Raw genomic sequence first — 26,188 nt, 5'->3', positions numbered from 1 at the left:
TTTATTAATTGAGCAGTTTACTTTATCTCTTACACAAGGAATCCTTCCTCCAGGGAGATATCCTCTGGTAATGGGCCATTGAGTGTCACTGATAAAAATTACATCATCCCATTGTGAGAAACTCCACCCAGAGGGAGGAGCCAAACATTCCTACCTGGATATAATCTGAGGATATGAACAACAGAGTCAGCCTTCTCCCACAGGACACCCAGAAGAGCAGCTTTCAGCTCCACTGGATCCCAAAGGAAGACCAGGCTGATCTACACCACCACTGGACCTTCAGAAGAAAACTCCATCCTTCTGCAGGATCGCTGCTCTAACAAAACCACCTCTGTCACTCCAGGAGCACTGCAGCCACCCTTTAACAGGAGTGCTACCAACACTCTGACCCACAGGGTTTCAGGTTGTATTCTGACACTGCAAGTAGATTTTTAATACTATTTCATTTGTATTTTTAATTTTCCTACCGAAGAACTGTTATTCCTCCTCCCACAGATTTTGCTTGACAGCCCCTTACTTTGAAAATTATAATTCCAAGGGAAGGGATTAACATTTTCCGTTTCAAGGATGTCTCCCGCCTTCCTTAGCAGACACCTGTCTTTTCAAACTGACACAATGCCCCAGGACACCCAGGCAGGTGAGGAGGAAGTCAGTGGCCCTTTCCCCCTCTCTCCTCCTCCAGCTCCCAGCCCAGCACAGCCCCTGGCTGCAGGACAGCCCCAGTGCCAACCCCGTCTTGCTGGGGATGCATTGGAGGGATCTCCTTCCCCGTCCCTCTGGCATGGAGGCAAATCTCATCCTCTCCTTGTCCTTCCTCCCCCAGGGAAGGAACTGAGGATGAAGACCAGGGAGGATAAAACCCCATGGCAGAACCTCATAGAAGCAGCTGTTTTGAGAGGCTCCATGGCACATGAATTGAATGGAGAGGAAAATTCCCAGAGATTCCACAGGAGGAGGGGCTCCAACCCCAGCCCAGGGTGCTCTGAGGAAAGATCCACCCTGTGCCAGGAAGGTGGACAGAGCTCCTGCCAGAGGTCAGAGCTGATGGCCCAGGAGCAGCTTCATGATGGGGAGAAGTCCCACAAGTGCTTGGAGTGAGGGAAGAGGTTCAGGCAGAGCAGCCACCAGATGATCCACACCAGGGAATGGGCCTACAAGTGTGGGGAATGTGGGAAGGGCTGCAGCTACAGATCCACCCTTGTGACCCACCAACGCATCCACACGGGGGAGAGTCCCTATGAGTGTCCCCAGTGTCAGAAGAGGTTTCAGAGCAGCTCTCACCTCCTCCGCCACCAGCGGATTCACATGGATGAGAGGCCCTCCTGCTACCCTGACTATGGGAAGGGCTTCAAGCGCATCTCCCACCTCATCATCCACCAGCGCATCCACACTGGGGAGAGGCCCTATGAGTGTCCCCTGTGTGGGAAGAGGTTTCAGACCAGCTCAAATCTCCGTCTGCATGAGTGGAGTCACACTGACGAGAGGCCGTTCCACTGCCCTGACTGTGGGAAGGGCTTCAAGCACAACTTCTTCCTCATCAGGCACCGGCGCATCCACACTGGGGAGAGGCCCTACGAGTGTTCCCAGTGTGGGAAGAGCTTCGCCCAGAACTCTGACTTGACCATGTACCAGCAGAGGCACCAGTAAGGGAAGCCCTGCGAGAGCCCTGACTCCAGAAGGACTTCATGCCCAGTTCCAGTTTCATCTGCCATTGGAGGACCCATTTTGGGAAGAGCCCTGGTGATCCATTTTCCGTGTGATCCATTCTGGGAAGACAGCTCTCCCTTTTCCTGCCCCTGCCAATGATCTGATGTGGGATTGAAGAACATGAGGATCTGGCCACGGCCCTGTCATTACATTCAGTCTCGCCTCAGAACATTGCCAGGGTAAGGAAAGGGATCCTCTCTCTCCCTGAGGAGAAGGGTGTCCTTTCCAGGCAGGGGGAAATTGTGGCCAGGAAGAGCCAGGCAGTTGTGTTGTAGTTTTCCCTTTTTCTTATCTCTTATCAGTATTGTTTCTGCTTCTGTTTCTTCCTTATCTTGTTGCTGTTCCAAATAAATTGTTCTTATCCCAGCCCAGGATCTTTGCCTTTTGTGCTTTCCATGGGAGGCAGCGAGGGCAGGGCGGTTTCAGTGGGAGCAGGAAATTGGGGTATCCCATTCCTGAACCCCGGCCCCTGAAAACCGAGCATCCCAGCTGGTCCCAGCCCTGGTGGCCATGGCAACAGCCTTGGGAGCGGGTCCCTGGCTGGGGCTGTGGGAACCTCTTCCCTCTGGTGCCCAGGGACAGGAGTGGAGGGAACGGCTGCAGCTGAGTCGGGGCAGGCTCAGGTTGGATGTCAGGAAAAGGTTTTTGCCCAGAGGCTGCTGGGGCCCTGCCCAGGCTCCCCAGGGAAGGGTCCCAGCTCCAGGGCTCTCTGAGCTGCAGCAGCGTTTGGACAGCGCTGCCAGGCCCAGGCTGGCATTGTTGGGGTGTCCTGTGCAGGGCCAGCAGTTGGACTGGAGGATCCTGATGGGTCCCTCCCAGCTCAGCCAATTCTGTGGTTCTGGGATCCCATGAGCTTGGGGATGGGGCAAATGGTTACCATGGCAATGGGCTCTGGCTTCAGGCCTGAGCTGGTGTCCATGGCAACCAGCCCTGGCAAAGGGTCTCCATGGAGCTGCCGAGGGACTGAGCATAGCAACATGGGGCTGGTGACGGTTGCCATGGAAACTGAGCATAGCAACATGGTCCTGGTGATTGTTGCCTGCTAAGGGTCAGATTAGTCACAGGCCCTCAGAGGGGTTCCATGGGGACTTTCCAAGAGTCTCCAGGCTGTTCAAGAGCTGGAATGTCACAGGTAGACACAGGGGCTCCATGGAGGCCTCCCAGGGCTTTCTGAGTATGGTAAAGAGCCCTGTGGTCAGAGGCAGTCACAGCCATTCCATGGTGACATCCCAGGGGACCTTGGACTGCAAAGGCACTGATCTGTCACAGACACTCATGGGGGGTCCACGGTGACATCCTAGGAGTCCCCAGGCTGCCAAAGAGCCGGGATGTCCCAGACACTCACAGGGGTTCATGTCATGGGCACAGTGAGACCTTCAGGCAAAATTTATTAGAGAAGCTCCTGTTGGGTCACAGGGTGCAGAAAGGAGCCCCAATAGCCTCCATGGATCCCCAAATGTCACCGTTGAATCAGAGATGACATAGACTCAGATCAGACATCTAAGGGCTAAAAGCCACCTGTTTTTTCAATCCTCTTCTTTTACACCTTGCTTTGCTACAGGTGGACCTCATTGGTCATTTAATCAACAGATTTCACGTGATTGGCCAATTAAAGCAACACCCTTCAGTAAACAACTTTATGGAAAAACCAACTTATTATAAATATTGTCAGGGTACCAGTTATTGATGTTTGTTTTACCTTGGGCCATTCTGGGGGCTGCCTGGATGGGGGAAACCATCCTGGAGCAGTTCAGTGCCAGATAAAAGGAGATGCAGAGGACCTTTTTGGTCTTCAGCTTCTAGTTTATTTTTATATTATCTCAAGTTTTGCATTGATGTCCACATCAGGCTTAGCATGCTAGAAAAACACCTCAAAATCGCCCCAAAATATTCGGTTTCAAGGTCTTTAAAAGTTACCAATTAACTCTTAAAACATATATTATCTCTCCTTATCGACCAATAACTCATCCCTTGACTGTCCACATAATCTCTGCACTGTGCTTTCCTTGACCAATCATCCTGTGCCACCAATACTGCAGAAAATGGAGTAGATGAAGAAGATGAAAGGGACTACACCCAAATTCCTCCATTTTGCTTCCTATCTAGATGACCCTTAAAAATCCCAAAACATAAATTTCTCACCCAAGGGACATGGTATACAACCTTTTAATTTATTTCACACTTTGGTAAATTCTAATCTGTCTCAAAGTCCTGGAAGTCCTCTCCATGAGGGAAGGTTAAAGGCAGTGTTTCTCTGGGGGTCAGGACCCCTCAGAGCAGACAGAAAAATATTCTCTGTGCCCTGGATTCCCACACATTTAACCTAAAAACCTTTAACCCTTAACATGTAAAGTTACCAAAAATGTTCCAGGTGAGTAGGATTAGAAGGAGAAGGAATAGAGAACAACAGAAAGACAGAAGATCCAGAGAAAGACACACACATAGGTACCAACTGCTCAGATTCCAGCATCCCCAAGGGAAGAACCCCAAGAGAAGGCAGGACTCAGATCATAGTCTGGCCTCATGGTCTGGCTTTTAACCCCCTGGGCCTTCATGGCCCCGCCCCTGGGGTGGGACTGCCAGTTGCTTGTCCAATATGAGCTAGGGTAGCACCAGCTGCCAGTGTGTGATTGACTGATTAGCAGCTAAGCTAATCAGAGCTGGGATAACATCACCCCCTGCTGTGTGATTGACAGCTCTGCTGGGCCAGGGCTGGGGGCGTGGCTCTGTCCCACCACAAACCAAGGCCTGACCCGACCTGCACACCAAGGCCACCACCTGCACACGCCCATGTTCTTCTTCCTGCTCAACCTGGCCCTCGCTGACCTGGGCTGCATCTGCACCACTGTCCCCAAAGCCATGCACAATTCCCTCTGGGACACCAGGACCATCTCCTACACTGGATGTGCTGCTCAGCTATTTCTGCTCATCTTCTTCCTTGGATCAGAGCTTTCCCTCCTGACCATCATGTGCTACGACCGCTACGTGTCCATCTGCAAACCCCTGCACTATGGGACCCTCCTGGGCAGCAGAGCTTGTGCCCACATGGCAGCAGCTGCCTGGGCCAGTGCCTTTCTCAATGCTCTCATGCACACAGCCAATACATTTTCTCTGCCCCTGTGCCATGGCAATGCCCTGGGCCAGTTCTTCTGTGAAATCCCCCAGATCCTCAAGATCTCCTGTGCCAAATCATATCTTAGGGAACTTCAGCTTCTTGCTGTTAGTGCCTGTTTATTTTTTGGATGTTTTATGTTCATTGTTTTATCCTATGTGCACATCTTCAGGGCTGTGCTGAGGATCCCCTCTGAGCAGGGACGGCACAAAGCCTTTTCCACCTGCCTCCCTCACCTGGCCGTGGTCTCTCTGTTCATCACCACTGCTGTGTTTTCTCACTTGAAACCCCCCTCCATCTCCTCCCCATCCCTGGATGTGACCCTGTCAGTTCTTTACTCAGTGGTGCCTCCAGCCCTGAATCCCCTCATCTACAGCCTGAGAAACCAGGAGCTCAAGGCTGCAGTGTGGAAACTGATGACTGGATGGTTTCAGAAACAATAAACTGCTGGCCAATTTCTGCAAATCACTTGAAATAAAAGTCATCTTAGATCCTTCTTGTTGGTTTCATTTTGGAGGTTCTTTCTCTTTTTATTTTACTTTTTTAATCTTGTTAACTAATAAATATAATTGGTTTTGCCATTTCTCATTTTGTTTCTTTCCTCCTTCCCTGTGGCCCCAGACTGTGTCAATGAGCTTTGGTGCCTTTAAATTAACTAAAGGATCTGCCAGCAAATTTTCTGCAGAGATGCCCTTCTGTTGCCTTCTCTGGAGCTGCAGCAGCAATGTCTGTGTGCAGAGCTGGGGCAGATCAGGGCTGGCACAGCAGCTGTGCCCAGCAGCAGCAGCACTTGGTGTTGCCATGGCTGCTGCCGTGGCCCTGCCCCGCTGCCCTGGTGGCCCTGGTGTTGCTGCAGGGCCTGAGTGGTCTCAGGGCCGGGCACAGCCCTGGGGGTGGCAGTGCCGGGGCTGCAGCAGGGACAGGCCATGGGCACTGCTGGGGCAGCACTGATGCCTCAGGTCAGGGCCTGGGGGCTCCAGGCTCCTTGCCCAGGCTCTCTCAAGAACACACCCAGGCCAATGCTAAGCACAGAAAAGCCCCGTGAGCAGCCCCAGGCTGGCTGTGTTGCAGGCTGGGGGCAAACAGCATGGCTGGTGCTCTGCAAGGACCCTGGGGCAGAGGGGAAGGAGCAGCAGAGCAGGGGCTGATCCATCCCCAGTGCACTGGACAGCCCAGGGCAGCGTCCCAGAGCGTCCTCATGGAGCTGCCAACAACATCCCCCCTCTGCAGCCCTGGCCTCTCCCCCAGCTCACACAGGTGCCCCATCCTTGCAGGCACAGACACAGCAGCACTGCCTCAGCAGCCCCTGTTTTCATTGCACAGAGTAGGGGGAGCACCCCCATGCTGTTGGTGTGGGGACATGAACCTGAGGGAGCACAAATGCCATCAGCCCCTGGGGCCAGCAAGGGCTGGGGAACACCAGGGAAACCACTCAGCTTTGTCCTGGCCTCTGCACTCAGCCAGAAAGTTTGTTCCCATCAGCTGGGAGTTTCCTGTCCCACTGCAGATGCTGTTTCTCAGAGCCAGAGCTGCCTGGCAGGTGCCCCCAAACTGCCCTGAGCATTTCCTTTGCTTCATCTTTGCTTTCTTTACTTCTCCTGGTACAAATTTCTTCTAATTGCCTACCACAGGGGGCCCAGAACTGGACACAACACTCGAGGTGCTGCCCAAGCAGTGCTGAGCACAGGGGAAGAATCACTGCCCTGCTCCTGCTGGCCACACCCTCCTGATCCAGGCCAGGAGCCATTGGCCTTCTTGCCCACCTGGGCACACTGCTGCTTCATGTCCAGCCTGCTGTCTATCAGTCCCTGCAAGTCCCTTTCTGCCTGGCTGCTGTCCAGCTGCGCTGTCCCCAGCCTGTAGCACTGCAGGGGTTGTTGTGGCCAAAGTGCGGGACTCAGCACTTGGACTTGTTAAACCTCACCTTGTTGGATTTGGGTCCTGGATGCAGCCTGTCCAGGGCCCTGTGCAGAGCCATCCTACCCTCCAGCAGATCAACACTCCCTGACAACTTGGTGTCACCAATATTCCATGAGGCCCCAGAGTGTCCCAATGGTCTCCATGATTCCATGAGGCCTCCCAGTGTCACAATGTTCCTTTTGGTTCCCTGGCATCCCTTGGTGTCACAATCTCACCGTGTCCCCCAAGGCCCTGCAGTGTCACAGTGGATCCTTGGTTCCATGAGGTCTGGCAGGGCAGCAATGCTCTCCTTGGTTCCACAGTGTCACAATGGCCTCTTGGTCCCAAGGGCCACCACGGTATCAAACATGTTTCCTTCATTCCAGGAATCCCTGAGGAGCAGCACTGGCCCCTTGGTTCCATGGGGCCCTGCAGTGTCACAATGGCCCCATCATGACACCAGGTCCTGCTTTGTCACAATGCTCTGCATGGTTCCACAAGGCCCTGCAGGGTCACAGTGGCCTCTTGGTTCCATTGTCCCCAGGCTCAAACAACTGCTCCATGGCTGGTTCCAGAGAATCGCAGAATGAGCAAGGTTGGGCATTGAATTCCAGCACACACCTCAGCTCTCTGATGATCCCGGCACCATGCTGGGCCCTGTTTCACACTGGAGCAGAGCAGACGTTGATGGGACAGGAGCCCCGTGCAGCTCTCAGGGACCTGCAGCTTGCAAGGTGCTCTGCTCTCCCTCAGGTGCTCTCTGAGAGATCCAATCAAAGCTGGGCACCTCAGGGCACAAGTGGCACTGCCTGTTCATGGGCACATAACTGATGTCAGCCTGGATAGGGGCACAGGTTTTAGTACCTGTTAGTTACATATTATACAAGCGAATCTTTATTCTCTGGGTCATTTGAGTACTTTTAAGAAATAGCAAAGTTTTCCCACCAGGAACAGGGATTTCCTGGAGGTGTACTGATGGCAGGAGGAGAAATACTGATCTTTCCTTCTACTGGTGCCACTAATATTCTGTTTATTACTTCTTCTCCCTTTTCCTTCAGGTGTTTTCAGCTCTTCTGTTGAAATGGCCATGTCTAGGGACATCTCTTCTTTTACAGCAGGTGGATCTATGTACTTCTACTGCTCTCTGATTTCCTCCTCTAGATGGTCTCTGGTCATTCAAGTAGCTCTCAACTGACTGGCTTCAGGCTGTGAGCTGGAGGAAATTGCCCAATATCTCTATAGTTCAAATAAATGTATAATAAATATCATTTTGTGTTTTTATCCATCACAGAATTACCTTATGTCTTTGTCTAAAACTGTTCAGGTACAGAAATCCCTTGGGGATGAGGGACATGTCAGATGCTGCTGGGACATCCCAGAGAGCTGAGGAAAGAGCTGTGATGGTTGTTAAACTGTTCAAATGTCCAACTTCTGTTTGTTGACAAGGAACCTTTCTGTGCCTCTGAGTGTCACCAGGCCCTGAGCCCAAAGGACACAAACCTGTTGAGTTGTGGTTCCCACTGCAGGGGCACTTGGACCTTGGCTCTGCGCAGGAGAGCTCTTCATCCCCTTTCTCTCTTTTCCTCCCTCTGGGCATGGAGGGAGCTCCTGGCTTCAGTGTGTGACTCGTGTGTGCAAAGAGCAAATCTGGGCAGAGTCGGGGCAGGGAGGGTTTGGGGGGACCTTGGGACCTGTGCTGGGCACAGAAGGTGTTTTCCATTGTTCTGAGACTGTTGGCTGTGGAAACTGAATTCAATATCCAGCAGAGGAATGACTTTTGCGTTTGATGGAGCTGTGCCTTCCCTTGGCTCTGTTGGCTGACAAGAAATGAACATCCCTATGTGCCTCGGGCAGCTCCTTCTCCAAGGAAAGCAGGTGGGAGTTGGAGCCAAGGAGCTGAAAGCTACAGGTACAGCCTGGGCTGGAGGGAGCTCAGATTTGCACAAGGCTGCTCTGAGTGCCAGGGCTTGGATGGGGGAAATGGTGGGGTGGGGGTAGGGACAGAGTCAGATTGATTGTCAGCCATGAAGGGTCTTGACTTTCATATCTATTCAAACTGCATGAGGAGGTACTTGGATTCAGTGTCAATTGGAGATTCCATATGTCAATGAATTAACAGGAAAACAAAACTAAACAGGACTTAAAAAATGTTTTCTCACTGTCTTTTTAAATATAATGTATTCACTTTGAATACACTACTGAGATCAATGTAACTACAAATTTTTTGGAAACTGAAATAAAATTATTCCCAGAGGCTTGTCTTGTAAGGTGTTCTGAGTGTTAATGAGCCCTGGGACACTGAATTCCTGCACTGAAGAGCTGAAGGCTGAACAAGCCTCAGGAGCAGGAAAATTCAGCAGCAGCCTCCAAGGTGCTGAGGATGTCAGCAGCCCCCACTGAGGCCATCCCTGCCCAGAGACCGTGGGGGAATGGGCAGGCAAGGAGAGTGTCCCTGGGGCTGGGGCAGCACAACTCAGAGGCACCAGGGGCTCCAGCTGGGCAATGGAGTGTGGAATGTGGCTGGAAAGCCCTGCCTGGGCTGTGCCAAGCAGGACACACAAGCCCTGACCCCTAAATGCCAAACAATTCTCCCAAGGAGACATTTAAAAAGAATTACAATTGATTGTGTACTGTGAGTTGGAATCCCTAGAAATATACGAACTGCAGATTCTCAGCAACTCAAAACAGCAAAGCAACCTTTACTGGCAACTTTGGAAAATCAGATAAACGCTGGCAAAATGTTTTTTATGACACTGTAGTGCTTTTGGTTTGTTAATTATAGATCTTTCTAATCTTGAGATTTCTTAATTAATATACTGATGAGTATGTTGTGTTTTAGTGCTGGTTAATTATTTATGTATTTATCTTGTTGTGAGATAGGATTACCAGAAAGGTACAGTAGGCTTAAAATTGTAAAAGGGTATAAATAAAAATTTATTAAAAGTAAAATTAAATAAAAGGTAGTAAGAATAAAATAAATTTTTTCGAATATTTTTTTTCTTTACATTTTTTTCATTTTACTGAAAATGTCAAGAAACTAAACTAGAAATTGCTAGTCAGTTCACTATTTCTAGAATCGCCTAGAAACTTTTTTAGTTTATTGTGGGGAGAAGTTTTTCTTGTTAAGGTGATGGAGATTTTTTTACAAGAGGAAAAAATTGGTTGTTTTTTCTTCTTAATATTGTCATGGATAACAGTTGTCTGGGGAACTTTGTTATTGTGATGTTTTTTTATTGCTACAAGCTTTTTTACAGCTTGTTGATGGGTCATGTCAACTTAAGGGGTATTGTTTTAAAGATGAGCTGTTTAAAGGTAAAAGTTTTTATTATTTTCTTTTAAAATTATTTTTATCTCTGACAATAGAGATGTTCTCTTGGGGATACTGGATTACTTTTTTTTTCTCCCTGTTTAAACTTTTGTAAAATTACAGTTATTTTAGAATTCATTTATTTAACATGCAGGTTTTTCTTTGATTAATTTGAAATATTTTGATTAATTTGAATTTTTTTATAGTTTTATGTGTTATAAAGAAAAAGATTTTTTTTATCATAGTTTATAAGAAGATTTTAGTTTTAAGATGGAGGTAGTTTTTCTTCTTTTTTGGGGGAGGGATTTAACTTTTTACTGACTTTTATGGTTTTATGGGGTTTATATATATATATATATATATATATATATATATATTTTTTTTTTTTTTTTAATTGAGGGAGGATTGAAGCATTGAAAGGATTTACACCTGACCCACTGATAACTTGTGGGGGAAGTTGTGGTTGAGTTGTATTAGGATTGCTTTTATGACTGCTTTGGGGCTTTTTATTGTGTTTAATATTAGTTGTAGGGTTATTTTGTATGGGTTGTAGGAGTTTTTAGTTTTAATTGTGTTGGGGGAGGGGATTTGATGGTAAGATTTTTATTGCTGTGGTCAGCTTTGTTCTGGTTGGAGTTTTGTAGCCTCTTTTGTTTTCCTGTTTGGGAGTTCTTGGGGTTTGGTTTGGTTAGAATGGGGCTGGTGGGGGAGGTGGCCTGCGGATGGGGGAAGGGACTCAGCCCACAGCAGGGTTGCTTGGTTTGGTTTGGTTTGGTTTGGTTTGGTTTGGTTTGGTTTGGTTTGGTTTGGCTTGGTTTGGTTGGGTTTGGTTGGGTTTGGTTTGGTTGAGATGGGGGCCGCTGCTTCTTTGTTGCCGGGGAAAGAAAGAGGAGGTTCCTGGGTTTTTTCATCTTTAACATATGTGTTTAACAGAGGCATTTTCAGTATCTTTGTCGTTTTACAGATTGTCAGTTACACAAAATTTTTGTATTACTTTTTAAAATTCTTCTCATGTCAAACTACAACAGACATTCAATCAACAAAAACCACATCTCAGAGCATTGACTTGGCCCATTTGACTTCACAAACTCTAAGCCTGTTCAATTTCATGTTATTCAAAATCTGCAGGAGCAAAGAAACATAAGAAGACATGGAAAGAGAGAAAGACAAAAAAGATTTAGAGAAGCACACACTGAGCTACCAAGCCCTGGATTCCAGTGTTCAGATGGAAATTCCAAGAGGACCCACGGTCAAGATGTGTGCTTGCCTTGTGGTCAGCCTTCAATACCCCTTGGTCTTCCTGGGCCCTCTCCCCAGCTGGGACTCGGGGTCATTTGGTCCCTCAGGAGCTGGGCTGGGGCTGCAGAGGTGGCTGTGGAGCATTGCCTGTGCTGTGCCAGGGACTGGCAGCCACTGCTGGGCTGGGATAGAGGCTCAGGGGAGATTGGGGTTACAGGGCAGGGCCTGGATCTGCCCCTTCCTCCCGCCACACATGAAAAGTTTTGATGCAACAATCTCCTCCAGTCTTTCACAACAGGCAATGTTAGAGGGGGAACCCCAACTGTGGCCATGGGCACCTGGCTGAGAAGGACAGTTCCATAGGAAGGAAAGCACAGAGACCCAGTGTTTGGAAAGCAGCTGAAAGGCTCACTAGGCCAAGGCCAGCCAGACTTGTCAGGAATGGCAGATTTTGTCGGGAAGCAGTCTTTGGATCTAGGGAGTTGTGGAGGTGGAGCACCAATCTCACCCATGGACACCTGGAGAAGCAGCACAATTCTTTCCCGCAGAAAGGAAAACACGGAGCCTTCCCCAGTGTTTTGGGGAAAGATGAGAGCTGACCCTTGCAAAACCACTGCCAGAAAAACTTGTCCTTGCAATATTCCTATGGGAACAATCCCTGGATAAAAGGAAGTTTGGAGGTGAAATCTCAATTCAGGCCATGGATGCCTGGAGAAGAAGGAGAGTTCTTTTCCATCAAAAGGAAAGCACAGAGCCCCAGTTTTTCAGCAGCAGATGAGAAGTGACCTTCAACATGCCAAGTTGGACCAGTCAGGCAGTCCATGGGAGGTAAAACCAACCAGACCTGTTCTGTGTTCCCTTGGCTTTATGGTGCTCCATAGTGTCACAATGGTGCCTTGGTTCCATAAGGCCCCATAGTGTCACAATGGTCCCAATGATTCCATGAGTCCCTGCAGTGTCACAATGGTCTCTGTGGTTCCCTGTCAGGACCCAGGACATCCCTCTGGCTGTACTGAGCAGCCAAGACCCCTGTCAGGGGTCTCAGAGACCCTGACACAGAGCCCAAAATGCCCCTGTGGTTTTGATTATGACCCGTGGAGAAAATTACACACATTGTATGAAGATCAGCAAGCCACAACAGTTTAAATAGAATGTTAGTGAAGTCATCACAGGGTGGAAAAGTAGATTTTTGCATTTTTGGTATGGGGGTTCAGGAGGCAAGATGGAGGGAACTGTGTCCAGCCTTTCTCCTTCTTCTTGGCTTCCATCTTCTGCTGTGGTGTGGGCACTTATAGATTGGTTTAGAATCGAAGCTCACTGTCTAACATAGGTGATAGGTTTTGGAAAGTAATTGTAAACATTGTATACATAGTTTTTGTATAAAGACATAACACCGCCCTGTGGGCAGGCAGAATGCCTTGGACTGTCTTTGTGAGCTGACCTCGGCAGGGCCCTAGAAATCTTTTAATAGATAAAATAAACAACCTTGAGACCGAGAAATGAAGAGCCCTGACTCCTTCTTCAAGCGCCGGGCTGGGAAAAGAGACTTTTGAACTTTTCTCGGGGTCACTCTGATAAGCTAATGATCCCGACAGTTCCCCAGGCCCCACAATGACATGTGACTCCTCTGTTCCAAGCAGCTTGCAATGTTACAATGGACCTTTGGATCCTGGGGGTTTGTGGTGTCACAATGGTCTCCCTTTGGCTGCACATTGTCACAATGGACAATTGATAACAGGAGGCCACTCTGTGTCACCCTGGAGCTTTGGTTCCATGAAGCCTGCAGTGTCACAATGAACCCTTGGTTCAATGGAGTTCCACAATGTCACCATGGCCCCTCGGTTCTATGCAGCCTGCAGTGTCACAATGGTGTCCTTTGGTTGCCCAGTGTCACAATGGACCACTGATGTCATGGGGCCTTGCAATATCACCCTGGACCTTTGGTTCCATGCAGCCCTGCAGTGTCACAAAGGCCTCTTGGTTTCACAAGGCCGCACAGTATCACAATGGTCTTCTTAGTTCTGTGAGGATCCCCAGGGTCACAATGGTCTCACTGGTTCCATGAGGCTTCAGAGTGTCACAATACTTTCCTTATTCCATAGGGCCTCACAGTGTCCCAATGATTCTATGAGTTTCAATGATTCTGTGAATTCCCTCAGTGTCAAAATGGACCTTGGTTCCATGAGGCTCTGCAGTGCCCAAATGGTCTCTCCATTAGGTTCTATGAGGTCTTGCAATGTCACAATGGATCTTTGGCTCCATGGGGTCTTGCAGTGTCACAATGGCCCCTTGGTTTGATGGGGCCTGTCAGTGTCACAATGATCCCTACATTACATGGAGCCAGATAGTGTCAGTACTGTCCCTTTGGTTCCATGAGGCTCAGCAATGTCACAGTGCTCTCCATGATTCCATGAAGCCTCACAGTGTCACAATGGTCCCTTGGTTCCATGGCCCTGTGCTGCTGCATTTCCCCCTCCCCTTCTCAGGCCGCCCTGCCAGCTGAGAAATGCTCCTTGGGCCTCGGCCTTGGCCAACAGCCCCTGGGCTCAGCTCCTCTGCAGCTCATCACAAACACTGTCTGCTCCAGGCACTGCTGCTGCTCAACCAGCTCCTGGTTTCTGTAGCAGCAGCCCTAGGAACTGTTTTTGTTCCCTCCATTGCCCACCATCCCTGTTCTCACACTGCCAAAGAAAGCTGTTGGTGCCAAGTGCGGCCAGGATGAGCCATTGCTGGGACTGAAGCCCCTCTCTTGGGGCCCTGCAAACAGCGCTCCAAAAGGAGCCCTTGGAGCTCTCCTGGGCCAGCGACTCCCTCTGAGTGGGGCCTCTCCCAGCCGGGAACTCTCCCGTTTGCTGCACTCGGGGATCCCAAACAACGACAGAGCCTGGGCCGATCCCCTCACTCCTCCAGGCTCAGCCCTTTGCCCTTTGCTGGGGAGATGCCAAAGGATACACAGTGAGCATTTCCTGCCCTCAGGGGAATTGCTCACAGGTGCCTTGCACTGACTCTGTGTCTGTGTGCACACGGGAGTGCCTGTGCTGGGGAAACATGGCAGAAATGCTGCTCTCTGAGGGATTTCGATAGCTGAGTCTGTCAGCCCTGTAAGTGAGAAGTCAAAAAGTCTAAGCTAAGTTAATTGCTGTGAAGTGTTTTTATTTTGTTAAGTTGTTTAATATAAGTTATAAGCAGAGTTGAATACTTTTAAATGTTATTCTCTGTTAAATGTCAAAGTCATAGAAGTAAGGTTAAATACTGTTAAGTGCTGTTCTTTTGCACAGTTGTGAAGCTTAAGGTATCAGTCAAGGTTAAGTCCTGTTAAGTGTGACCTCCGTTAAGTTTTTAGGCAGTATTCCTTTTATCCTTGCCCTCACTGTCCTTGTGTCACACACCACAGGGACAGTTCTCTGTTCATTTCTGGTTTGATTGCCTGGATTTGATTTGGTATTGTTGTTGCTTTGTTTCCTTGGTGTGCCTGAAGTGTCCAGTCAGGAGCAGAGTGACTCTTGCCAAGGAACTTTGTGCTTCTGTCCCTTAATATTAAATCTGGTTTTTGCTGATCCCTTGCTGGGGATTTTTTCAGTGCTCTCAAGCCCTTGTTTGTAACAGGGTGAAGGAGCCCTGGCCCAGGCTCTGGCCCTGGGGGACACGGGGACGCTGCCGGGGGGTCCCTGTCCCCGTGTCCCACCCCCCAGGGCCCCGGCCCCCGTCCCCGTGTCAGGCTCTGGGGTTGATCTCGTGGAACATCCTCTGGGGGAGGCTGCGGGGCTGGGGGCAGGGGGACCCGGGGGGACAGGGGACCCTGCTGTGCACGAGCAGGGTTGGACTGCTCTGGGGGGAGCTGTGAGGGGGGCCGGGGCAGAGTGACCTTCCCAGTGACCTCACACAGCCCCTGTGATGTCACACTGTCCCTGGGATGTCACACAGCCAACTGTGATGTCACACAGCTTCCTGTGATGTCAGAGAGCCTACTCTGAGATGTCATCCTGTGATGTCATGCTGCAGACTCTGTGATGTCACAAAGTCACACTGCGACATCACAGTCTTTTCTGCGATGTCACAGCCAGCTCTGTGATGTTGCTCAGTCACCAAGTGATGTCATAACCTACTCTCTGATGTCACAGAGCCACCCTCTATGATGGCAGAGTTTTCTCTATGGTGTCACACCCTACTCTATGACACCAGAGTCAGCTCTGTGATGTAAGAATCCCTTCAATGATGTCACAAAACCCTCTCTGTGATGTCAGACTGCCACTCTGTAATGTCACAGCACACACTTTGACATCAGAGCCTGCTCCGTGATGTCATCCAGCCATGCCATGATGTCACAGACTGCTCTGTCATGTCCCACAATCCTCTCTGTGATGCTGTAGCTGCTCAATGACCTCTCACAGCAACCTCTGTGATGTCATAGCCCAATCTGTGACCTTACACAAGCTACTCTGTGCTGTCACACATCCCCTTGCTGACGTCACAGCTGTTCTGTGCCTCTATGACACAGCCACAGAGGTGCTGCTGTGACACAGCCCCCTCAAGGCCATCCCACAGCCCCTGCCAGTGCTGAGCCCCTGTGAGCTCTGTCTGTGCCCTGCTGGTGTCCCTGAGGGGCCCTGGCAGTGCCCCAGCCCTGCTGGGCTGTGCACAGGAGCTGCTCCTGGCCAGAGCTGTCTGTCTGCAGCGCTGCCCTTGCCAGGAGCTGCCTCCGGGCCAGGAGCCCAGCCCAGCTCAGCAGCACAGACACAGCTCAAGGACTTTTATGAGCCTCTGGGGATTTTGTGCTCTTTGCATCAGACTCATCAGTGCCTCAGAGTGGGCTCAAAGACTTCTCAAGACCTCAAAGTGAGATTGAAACACTGAAGTTTCTTGTACTTTCAGTAGATCCAGATGAGGCACAAGACTGATAAAGTGTCCCCAGGTTCCAGGTAGAGGAGAGAACTGGTGGCAGTGATGACAAGTTGGGGCAAGCAGGGGAAAGGTGTCTCTGATCCTGAGCAAACCTGTGCCTCTGTCCCTGCAGGCTGTCGGCATCCCCCGGCTGCCCTACCTGCCTGGCCCCTTCCTTTGCTGACAGCTCTGCCTCCTGCCTGCCTCTGCCTGCCCACACAGAGCCTTGGGCTGCTCCAGGCTCCTGCTGGGGACGTGGTGCACCATAGCCCTGCCCAGGCAGGGAAATTCCTTTATCCTGGTGTCCAGTCTGGGTCTCCTCAGGTGCCTTTGGAATTAATTCTTTCTTTCTCTGGCTGTTTTCTACTATGTGGAAAGGATCCACCATCTCTGAAACCACCCTTCAATCCCTTCCAGGGCTCTCCTCTGTTGTCCTCACTCCCCACCCCACTGAGCACAGGGCTCCCATGTCCCTATTAATTGTCAAGTGCTTGAGGCCAGGAGCACCTGGACAAGAGGGACAGTTCTTTTCTATAGGAAGGAAACCACAGAACCCCAGAGTCTGAAAGCAGACGAGAAGCAGCCACCAGAAGCCAAGGCCAGCCAGACCTGTCTGTCCTAGCAGTTTTTGTCCTACAGTAACCCTTAGATATTCAGGGAGTTTTGGGGGTGGAATTCCATTTCAGCCATGGGTTCCTGGACTGGAATGACAGTTCTCCATGGGAAGGAAAGGGCAGAGCCCCAGTGTTTTAATGGCTGATTAGAGGCAGCCCCAATGAGGCCAAGGCCAGCCAGACCTGTGGTCAGGGAAGAATCCTTGGAAAGACAGAATTTGGGGGGCCAAAGCCCACCTTTGTCTACGGGCATCAGGACAAGAAGAACAGTTCTTTTCTACAGAAAGAAAAGTACAGAGCCTCAGTGTTTCAAAGGCAGATGAGAGCTGGCCCTCAGGAAACCAAGAGAACCTGGACAGACCTGGCAGCTTTTCTCTGGGAGATATCCTTGGATATAAGGAATTTTGGAGGCTGATTCTCAATTTTGGCCATGGATGCCTGGACTTGAGAGATATTTTTTTCAATGAGAAGAAAAGCACAGGCCCCCACGTGTTTTGAAAGCAGATGAGAGATGGTCCCCAAGAGGCCAAGGCCAGCACAGAGTGGGTTGTGTGAGGTCACAGGTAGGGCTATGAGAGCACAGAGTTTGTTGTGTGAGATCAATGAGCAGCTACAGCATCACAGAGGGGATTCTGTGACATCACAAAGCAGGCTGTGACATCATGGCATGGCTGGATGACATCATAGAGCAGGCTCTGAGGTGAAAGTGTGTGCTGTGCCATTACAGAGTAGCAGTATGACATCACAGAGAGGGTTTTGTGACATCACTGAGTGGGTTGTGACATCACACAGAGTTCTGTGACATCATAGGTTAGAATGAGCGTCCACAGAGCAGATCCTGCCATCATAGAGGCTGGCTCTGTGACAACAGAGAGTGGGTTCTGACATCACTGGGTGGCTATGTAACATCACAGAGTTGGGCTGTGACATCACATAGTGACTTTCTGACACCACAGAGTCTTCTGTGAAATCACAGTGCAGGTGCATGACATTCCAGGGTGCATCCCAGAGCTGGCTCTGTGACATCACAAGGGTGCTGCGTGATGTCCCAGAGTAGGCAGTGACATGACAGATGACTGTGTGACATTGCAAAAGGGCTGTGTGGCATCATAGGGGGTTGTGGCATCACAGATGGCTGTGTGAGGTCACTGGGGAGGTCACTCTGCCCCGGCCCCCCTCATAGTTCCCCCCAGAGCAGTCCAACCCTGCTCGTGCACAGCAGGGTCCCCTGTCCCCCCGGGTCCCCACGCCCCTGGCCCCGCAGCCTCCCCCAGAGGATGTTCCACGAGATCGACCTCAGAGCCTGACATGGGGACAGGGGGCCGGGGCCCTGGGGGGTGGGACAGGGGGACAGGGACCCCCCAGCAGCGTCCCCGTGTGCCCCAGGACAAGAGCCTGGGCCAGGGCTCCTTCACCCTGCTATCAACGAGGGCTTGAGAGCACTGAAAAAATCCCCAGCAAGAGATCAGAAAAACCAGATTTAATATTAAGGGACAGAAGCACAAAGTTCCTTGGCAAGAGTCACTCTGCTCCTGACTGGACACTTCAGGCACACCAAGGAAACAAAGCAACAACAAAATCAAATCAAATCCAGGAAATCAAAACAAAAATGAACTGAGAACTGTTCCTGTGTGTGTGTGTGACACAGGGACAGTGAGGGCAAAGATAAAAGGAATATAGCCTAAGGCTTAACAGGCCTCACACTTAACAGGACTTAACTTACACCTTAAATGTAACCGATACCTTAAACATCAAAGTTTATCAAAATAACAGCACTTAACAGTATTTAACTTTACTTATAACCTATGACTTAGCAATTTAACAGAGGAATAACACTTAACAATATTTACCTTAGTTAATAACTTAAATTAAATTTAACCGTTTTGCAAAAGAACAACTCCTAGGAGAATTGAACTTAGCTTAGACCTCATGACTGAACCTTACTTACAGCTATCTGGATATCTGAGTGACTCAGCTATCCAAGGCACTCAAACCCCTCAGAGAGCAGCATTTCTTCCCCTTTTCCCCAGCACAGGCACTCCCGTGTGCACACAGACACAGAGTCAGTGCAAGGCACCTGTGAGCAATTCCCCTGAGGGCAGGAAATGCTCACTGTGTATCCTTTGGCATCTCCCCAGCAAAGGGCAAAGGGCTGAGCCTGGAGGAGTGGGGGGATCGTTCCAGGCTCCGTCGTTGTTCAGGATCCCCGAGTGCAGCAAATGGGAGAGTTCCCAGCTGGGAGAGGCCCCACTCAGAGGGAGTCGCTGGCCCAGGAGAGATGCAAGGGCTTCTTTTGGAGCGCTGTTTGCAGGGCCCCAAGAGAGGGGCTTCAGTCCCAGCAATGGCTCATCCTGGCCACACTTGACACCAACAGCTTTCTTTGGCAGTGTGAGAACAGGGATGTTGTGCCACTGAGGGAACAAAAACAGTTCCTAGGGCTGCTGCTACAGAAACCAGGAGCTGGTTGAGCAGCAGCAGTGCCTGGAGCAGACAGTGTTTGTGATGAGCTGCAGAGGAGCTGAGCCCAGGGGCTGTTGGCCAAGGTCCAGGCCCAAGGACCTTTCTCAGCTGGCAGGGCGGCCTGAGAAGGGGAGGGGGGAATGCAGCAGCACAGGGCCCATGGAACCAAGGGACCATTGTGACTCTGTGGGGCCTCATGAAGTCATGGAGAGCACTGTGACATTGCTCGGCCTCATGGAACAACGGGGACTGTACTGACACTGTGTGACTCCATGGAATGTAGGGATCATTGTGACACTGACAGGTCCGATCAAAACAAGGGTCCATTGTGACACCATGGGGCCTCCTGGAACTGTGGAGACCATTGTGACACTCTGGAGTGTCATGGAACCCAGGAGCCATTGCGACACTTTGAGGCCCCATGGAGCCAAAGGTCCATTGTGACATTGTAAGGCCTTGGGGAACCATGGAGAGACCATTAAGACACTTCACAACGTCACGGAACCAAGGGGCCATTTTGACACTGAGGGAACTCATGAAATCATGAAGACCCTTGTGACACTTTGAGGCCCCATGGATAAGCAAAGCATTGTGACACTGTGAGGCCTCATTGCACCAGTGAGACCATTGTGACCATAGCGGTCCCCACAGAACCAAGAGGACCATTGTGATACTGTGGGGCCTCATGAAACCAAGAGGCCTTTGTGACAATTCAAGGCTGCATGGAACCAAAGTTCCATTGTGACATTGTGGAGCCTTGTGTCATCAGTGGTCTATTGTGACACTGCCCAACCAAAGGAGACCATTGCGACACTGCAGGGCTGCATAGAACATAGGGGCCATGGTGACATTGTAGAACTCCATTGGACCAAGGGTTCATTGTGACACAGCAGGACTGTGTGGAACCAAAGCTCCAAGGTGACACAGAGGGGCCTCCTTATAGTAAACCCTATGAACCTGGGTAAGGCTCCATGGAGGATTGAACAATAGGAACTGCTGAGACAGCAACATAAGTTCCTGTCTCTCTGATCTCTGCCCCATAGCTTATCTCTGTAACCCTATAGGCTATGTTACCTAAACCCTAACTATTGGTCAAGTTTGGATCCCCCTTAACGCAATGAAAGGGGCCTACTTTAGCCCATTTGACAGAAGAACAGCTGTCGCTGAGACCCTTCACAGACTCCCCCAATGAAGCCAATCACTGTGGAACACCAGGACCTCCTTCTCCTCTCTTGCCTTCTGCTGCCCTCAGCCAAGGGCAACCTACCTAGCAAGCAAGAGCTGAGATCCTAAGAGAGCTTGCAACCACTAAAGAGCTGATAATCACCAAGCTTGCTAAGGGGGTTAGCCCGCAGCATCAGCCTCCGGCTAGCCTAGCTGTAAGGCACCCTGTCTCCCTGAGGACTGGGCTCCCGGGCTATCTTGCACTGCTTGATAATAAGGCCAGAATACAGGCTTTATTATATCTCCTATCATCAATGGTCCATTGTGGCACTGTGGAGCCAAAGGAGACCATTGTGACACAGCAAAGCCCCAGGGTCCAAAGGTCCATTGTGACATTGCAGGGCTCATGGAACAGAGGAGAGACATGACATTGTGGGGCCTGGGGAACCATGGAGACCATTGTGACACAGCAAGGCCTCATGGAATCATTGGGACCATTGTGACACTGCAGGGCCTTCTGGAACCTAGGGGCCAGTGTGACACTGTGGGACCCCATCGACCCAAGGGTCCATTGTGACACTGCACGACTTTGCCCTTGTGACACAGCTGGACCCCATAGAAACAAGTTGTCATCATGGCACTGTGGGGCCTCATGGATCCAAGGCAGCATTGTTACACTATGGGGCCCCACAAAACTAAGGGAACATGAAACAGGTCTGGCTGGTTTGGCCTCCCAGGGGCTGCCTGATAAATCACCTTGGCATGTTGAGGGTCTCATCTCATCTCCTATTCAAATGATGGGGCTCTGTGCCTTCCTTCCCAATTGAAAAGAGCTCTCCTTCTCCTCCAGGCACCTGTGGACAGAACTGCGATTTCACCTCCAAATTTCCTTATACCCAGGGATTGTTCACATAGGAATACTGCCAGGACAAGTCTGTCTTGCAGTGGTTTTACAAAGGTCACCTCCCATCTATCCCCAAAACACTGGGGAAGGCTCCATGCTCTCCTTCCTATGGGAAAAAACCGTCCTGCTTCTCCAGGCGCCCATGGCCGAGATTGGATTTCCACCTCCAAAATTCCCTAAATTCAAAGACTGCTCCCAGACAAAATCTGCCCTTATGGACAAGTCTGGCTGGCCTTGACCTAGTGAGGCTCTCACCTGCCTTCCAAACACTGTGGCTCTGTGCTATGGAGTAGAACTGTCCTTCTTGCCCAGGTGCCCATGGCCAAGATTGGGATTTCTACCTCCAACATTGTCTATTGTGAAAGACTGGAGGAGATCTTTGGCTGCAAACATTTCATGTGGGGGGGAGGAAGGGGCAGGTCCAGCCTTGCCCTGCCCTGGAACCCCAGCCCTGCACTGCCCTGGAACCCCAATCCCCCCAGAGCCTCTATCCCAGCCCAGCAGTGGCTGCCAGTCCCTGGCACAGCACAGGCAATGCTCCACAGCCACCTCTGCAGCCCCAGCCCAGCTCCTGAGGGACCAAATGAGCCCAAGTCCCACCTGGGGCAGGGCCCAGGAAGACCATGGGGTATTGAAGGCTGACCACAAGGCAAGCACCCATCTTGACCCTGGGTCTTCTTGGAATTTCCATCTGAACACCACTGAAATCCAGGAGTTGGTAGCTGTGTGTATGTTTCTCCGTATCTTTTTTGTCTTTCTCTCTACTGTTTCTTCTTCTTCTGTTTCTGTGCTCCTGCAAATTTTCATTAACAATTAATTGAACAGGCTTCAAGTTTGTGAAGTTGAATGCGCCAAGTCAATGCCTTGAGAAGTGCTTTTTGTTGACTGAATATCTGTCATATTCTGACATGAGAAGAATTTTTAAAAGTAGTACAAAAGTTTTTGTGTAACTGACAACCTGTTAAACTACTAAGATACTGAACACGCCTCTGTGAAACACAAATGTTAAAGACAAAAACCTCGGGAACCTCCTCTTTCTTTTCCAGTCAACAAAAAGCAGTGGGCCCTGACCCCGGCCCCCATCTCAACCAAACCAAACCAAACCAAACCAAGCAGCCCTGCCGTGGGCTGAGCCCCTTCTCCCCTCCCCAGGCTGTTCCCCTCCCCATTGGCCCCGTTCAAACCAAACTAAACCCCAACAACTCCCAAACAGGAAAACAGAAGAGGCCAAAAACCCCAACCAGAACAAAGCTACCCACAGCTATTAAAATCTTACCGTCAAGTCCCTCCCCCCACCCCCAACACAATTAAAACGAAAAACTCCTACAACCTTCAACCCCTACAAAATAATCCTACCACTAAAATCAAACACATGAAAACCAAATACCAACCATAAAACTAATCCTGACACAACTTCCACCACAAGTTACTGGCAGGTCAGGTGTTCATCCTTTCCATACTTCAATCCTCACTCAAGTAAAGGGAAAAAACAACACAAACATTAAAAAAAAAAAAAAAAAAAAAGATTAACCATCAAAGTCAGTAAAGAAAAAATTAAATCCCAAATAAAACAGAAAAAAATACCTTAAACCTAAAAGTAAAATCCGCTTATAACCTATAAAGAAAAAACTCTTTTTCTTTATTACACATAAAACTATAAAAAATTAAAATATTCAAAATAATATCAAATAAAAAACTCTATATTAAAAAAAGTTAAAATAAATGTAATTTCATAAAAAGTTTAAGCAGAAAAAAATAGCAATCCAGTATCCCGAAGAGAAGATCTCTATTCCCAGAGATAAAAATAATTTTAAAAGTAAATAATAAAAACATTTACTTTTAAATAACTAATCTTTAAAACAAACCCCATAGGTCTACATGGCCCATCAACAAGCTTTTAAAAAGCTAGAAGCAAGAAAAAAAAAAAAATTCATAATAACAAATTTCCCTAGACAGCTGTTATGCATGAGAGAATTAAGAGCCACAAAAAACCTAATTTTTCCCCTTATGAAAAATCTTCATAAACTTAACAAGAAAAATTTCTCTCCCTAAATAAACAAAAAAAAAACTATTCTAGAAATAGTAAACTAATTAGAAATTTTAATTTTACTTTGTTTCCATTGTCAGTAAAAAGAAAAATTGTAAAAAAAAAATGTTCGGAAGAGTTTGTTTTAATTCTTAATACCTTTTTTCCTTAGGCTGCATTTAATGAAATTTTTTTTATACCCTTTTAAAAATTTTAAGCCTATTTTATGTTTCTCAGACACCTGTTTCAGAACAAAACAAATACATAAATCATTAGCCGACACTATAACCCATCACAATTCCAGACTTAATCAATACATTAATTAAGAAAACTCAAGAAAAGAAAAATCTCAACTTGACAAATGAAAACCAAGACAATGTCATAATAAACTTTTTTGCCAAGTTTCTCTGCTTTTCTAAAGTACTCGTAAAAGCTGGTTTGTTGTTTTGAGCCCCTGAGAATCTCTTGTTGGTATTTCTCCAGTGCATCAAACTCAGAGTACACAAACAAAAGTAATTCCTTTTAAAGGTCTCCTTGAGAGAGTTTTTTAGTGGATGGGAGTCAGGGCTTGTGTGTCCTGCTTGGCCCAGCCCAGGCAGGGCTTTCCCAGCCACATTCCACACTCCATTTCCCAGCTGGAGCCCCTGGTGCCTCTGAGTTGTGCTGCCCCAGCCCCAGGGACGCTCTCCTTGTCTGCCCATTCCCCCACGGTCTCTGGGCAGGGATGGCCTCAGTGGGGGCTGCTGACATCCTCAGCAACTTGGAGGCTGGTGCTGGATTTTCCTGCTCCTGAGGCTTGTTCAGCCTTCAGCTCTTCAGTGCAGGAATTCAGTGTCCCATGGCTCATTAACATTGAGATCACCTGAACAAGCCAAGCCTCTGGGCATAATTTGATTTTAATTTTCATATCGTTTGTGGTTAATTAGAGAGATCTCAGTAGTATATCTGCAGTGAATGCAATATATTTAAAAAGACAGTGAGAAACTATTTTTCAGGTCCTGTTTAGTTTTTTTCCCCTGTTAATTTATTGATATGTGCAGTCTCCAATTGACACTGAATCCAAGTACCTCCTCATGCAGTTTGAATAGATATGAAAATCAAGACCCTCCCTGGCTGACAATCAATCAGACTCTGTCCCTACGCCCACCCCACCATTTCCCCCATCCAAGCCCTGGCACTCAGAGCAGCCTTGTGCAAATCTGAGCTCCCTCCAGCCCAGGCTGCACCTGTAGCTTTCAGCTCCTTGGCTCCAACTCCCACCTGCTTTCCTTGGAGAAGGAGCTGCCCGAGACACAGAGGGATGTCCATTTCTTGTCAGCCAAAAAAGCCAAGGGAAGGCTCAGCACCATCAAAGGCAAAAGTCATTCCTCTGCTTGATATTGAATCCACTTTCCACAGCAGACAGTCTCAGAGCAATGGAAAACACCTTCTGTGCCCAGCACAGATCCCAAGGTCCCCCCCAAACCCTCCCTGCCCCAGTTCTGCCCAGATCTGCTCTTTGCACACACGAGTCACACACTGAAGCCAGGAGCTCCCTCCATGCCCAGAGGGAGGAAAAGAGAGAAAGGGGATGAAGAGCTCTCCTGTGCAAAGCCCAGGTGCAAGTGCAGCCCCTGCAGTGGGAACCACAACTCATCAGGTTTGTGTCCTTTTGGGCTCAGGGCCTGGTGACACTCAGAGGCACAGAAAGGTTTATTGCCAACAAACAGAAGTTGGACATTTGAACAGTTTAATAACCATCACAGCTTTCCCACAGCTCTCTTTGATGTCTCAGCAGCTTCTGACATGTCCACCATCCCCCAGGGATTCTGTACAGGAAGAGTTTTAGACAAAGACATAGAAAAGGTAATTCTAGGATAGTTATGAATTTAATTAGGATTTTGAGTAATGTGATATTTATTTCAATTTCAGAAATATTGAGGAATATCCTGAAGTTCAAAGCATGAACCCAGTCAGTTGCGAGGCACTCAAATGACCAGAAAGCATCTGGAGGAGGAAATCTGAGAGAAATGGAAGGGAAATAGATCCAGCTGGTCAAGTGAAGAGATGTCCTTCGACATGGCCATTTATCCAGGAGACCTGGAAACATCTGAAAGAAGGAGTGTCATGAAATATTAGACTGAATATTGATGGCAAAGGCAGAGGGGAAGATCAGTATATCTTCTCCTGCCATCACTAAAAGGATCCACTAGATCCAGGAAATTCCTGTTCCTGGTGGGAAAAATTTGCGATTTCTTAAAAGTATTTAAATGACCTAGATAATAAAAATATGCTTGTATATTATGAAAACAATAGTGTTAAAACCTGTGCCCCTTTCCAGGCAGACATCAGCTGTGTGCACATGAACAGGCAGTGCCACTTGTGCCCTGAGGTGTGCACCATGGCCTCCCTACTGGGCAGCCTCTGCCAGCTCTTGTAGAGCCCCTGGCACCTGTGGGGCTGCACAGACAGCCCTGCCCCGGGCTCTGCCAGCCTCTGGGCCAGCAGAGAGGCAGCCAGGGCGGGCCATGGCCGGGAACAGGCCCTGAGCCCTGCAGGAGGATGGAGCTGGGCCACAGCCAAACTCAGCCCAGGCCAAAGCTGGCTTCGGCAGCCAGGGCTGCCAAGGGCTGGGCACAGAGGCTGGCAAAGACAAATGTCCTGGGCCCCCTCCCTGCTCTGTCCATGCCACCAAGGGCACAGAGCAGCCTCCTCTCTGGGCCACTTGCCTGTTTGCAATGCCTTGCACAGGCGCTGGCCCTGCCCCACAAGGCCTGGCCTGAGTCCTGCCCCTGCACGCTCAGCCAGGCTGAGATGGACACTGATGGTTTCTGGGCCAGGCTCTCTGGGCCCAGCCCAGCTCCCTGCAAGCTCTGCCAGCTGCCCTGAGCTCTGG

At 49.4% G+C, this 26,188-nt stretch overlaps 2 protein-coding genes across 2 annotated transcripts in view; both read left to right on the top strand.

The window, feature by feature from the left end:
* Positions 1–1,305: 1,305 nt before the first annotated feature.
* LOC141730619 (uncharacterized) overlaps positions 1,306–26,188 on the top strand; it is a 50,067-nt gene continuing 25,184 nt past the window's right edge. The window contains exons 1-2 of the mRNA XM_074549765.1: positions 1,306–1,625; positions 15,347–15,353. Coding sequence (XP_074405866.1) covers positions 1,306–1,625; positions 15,347–15,353 — 327 coding nt within the window. The remainder of the gene's footprint in view (positions 1,626–15,346; positions 15,354–26,188) is intronic.
* Positions 4,498–5,262, top strand: LOC141730612 (olfactory receptor 14C36-like). Its single transcript, XM_074549755.1, has one exon. The coding sequence runs from the start codon at positions 4,498–4,500 to the stop codon at positions 5,260–5,262; it is 765 nt and encodes a 254-aa protein (XP_074405856.1).

Source organism: Zonotrichia albicollis, chromosome 11 (assembly GCF_047830755.1).
Source record: "Zonotrichia albicollis isolate bZonAlb1 chromosome 11, bZonAlb1.hap1, whole genome shotgun sequence".
NCBI lineage: Eukaryota > Metazoa > Chordata > Aves > Passeriformes > Passerellidae > Zonotrichia > Zonotrichia albicollis.
Note: the sequence above shows the minus strand (reverse complement) of the source record. Positions and strands in the feature narration are given on the sequence as shown.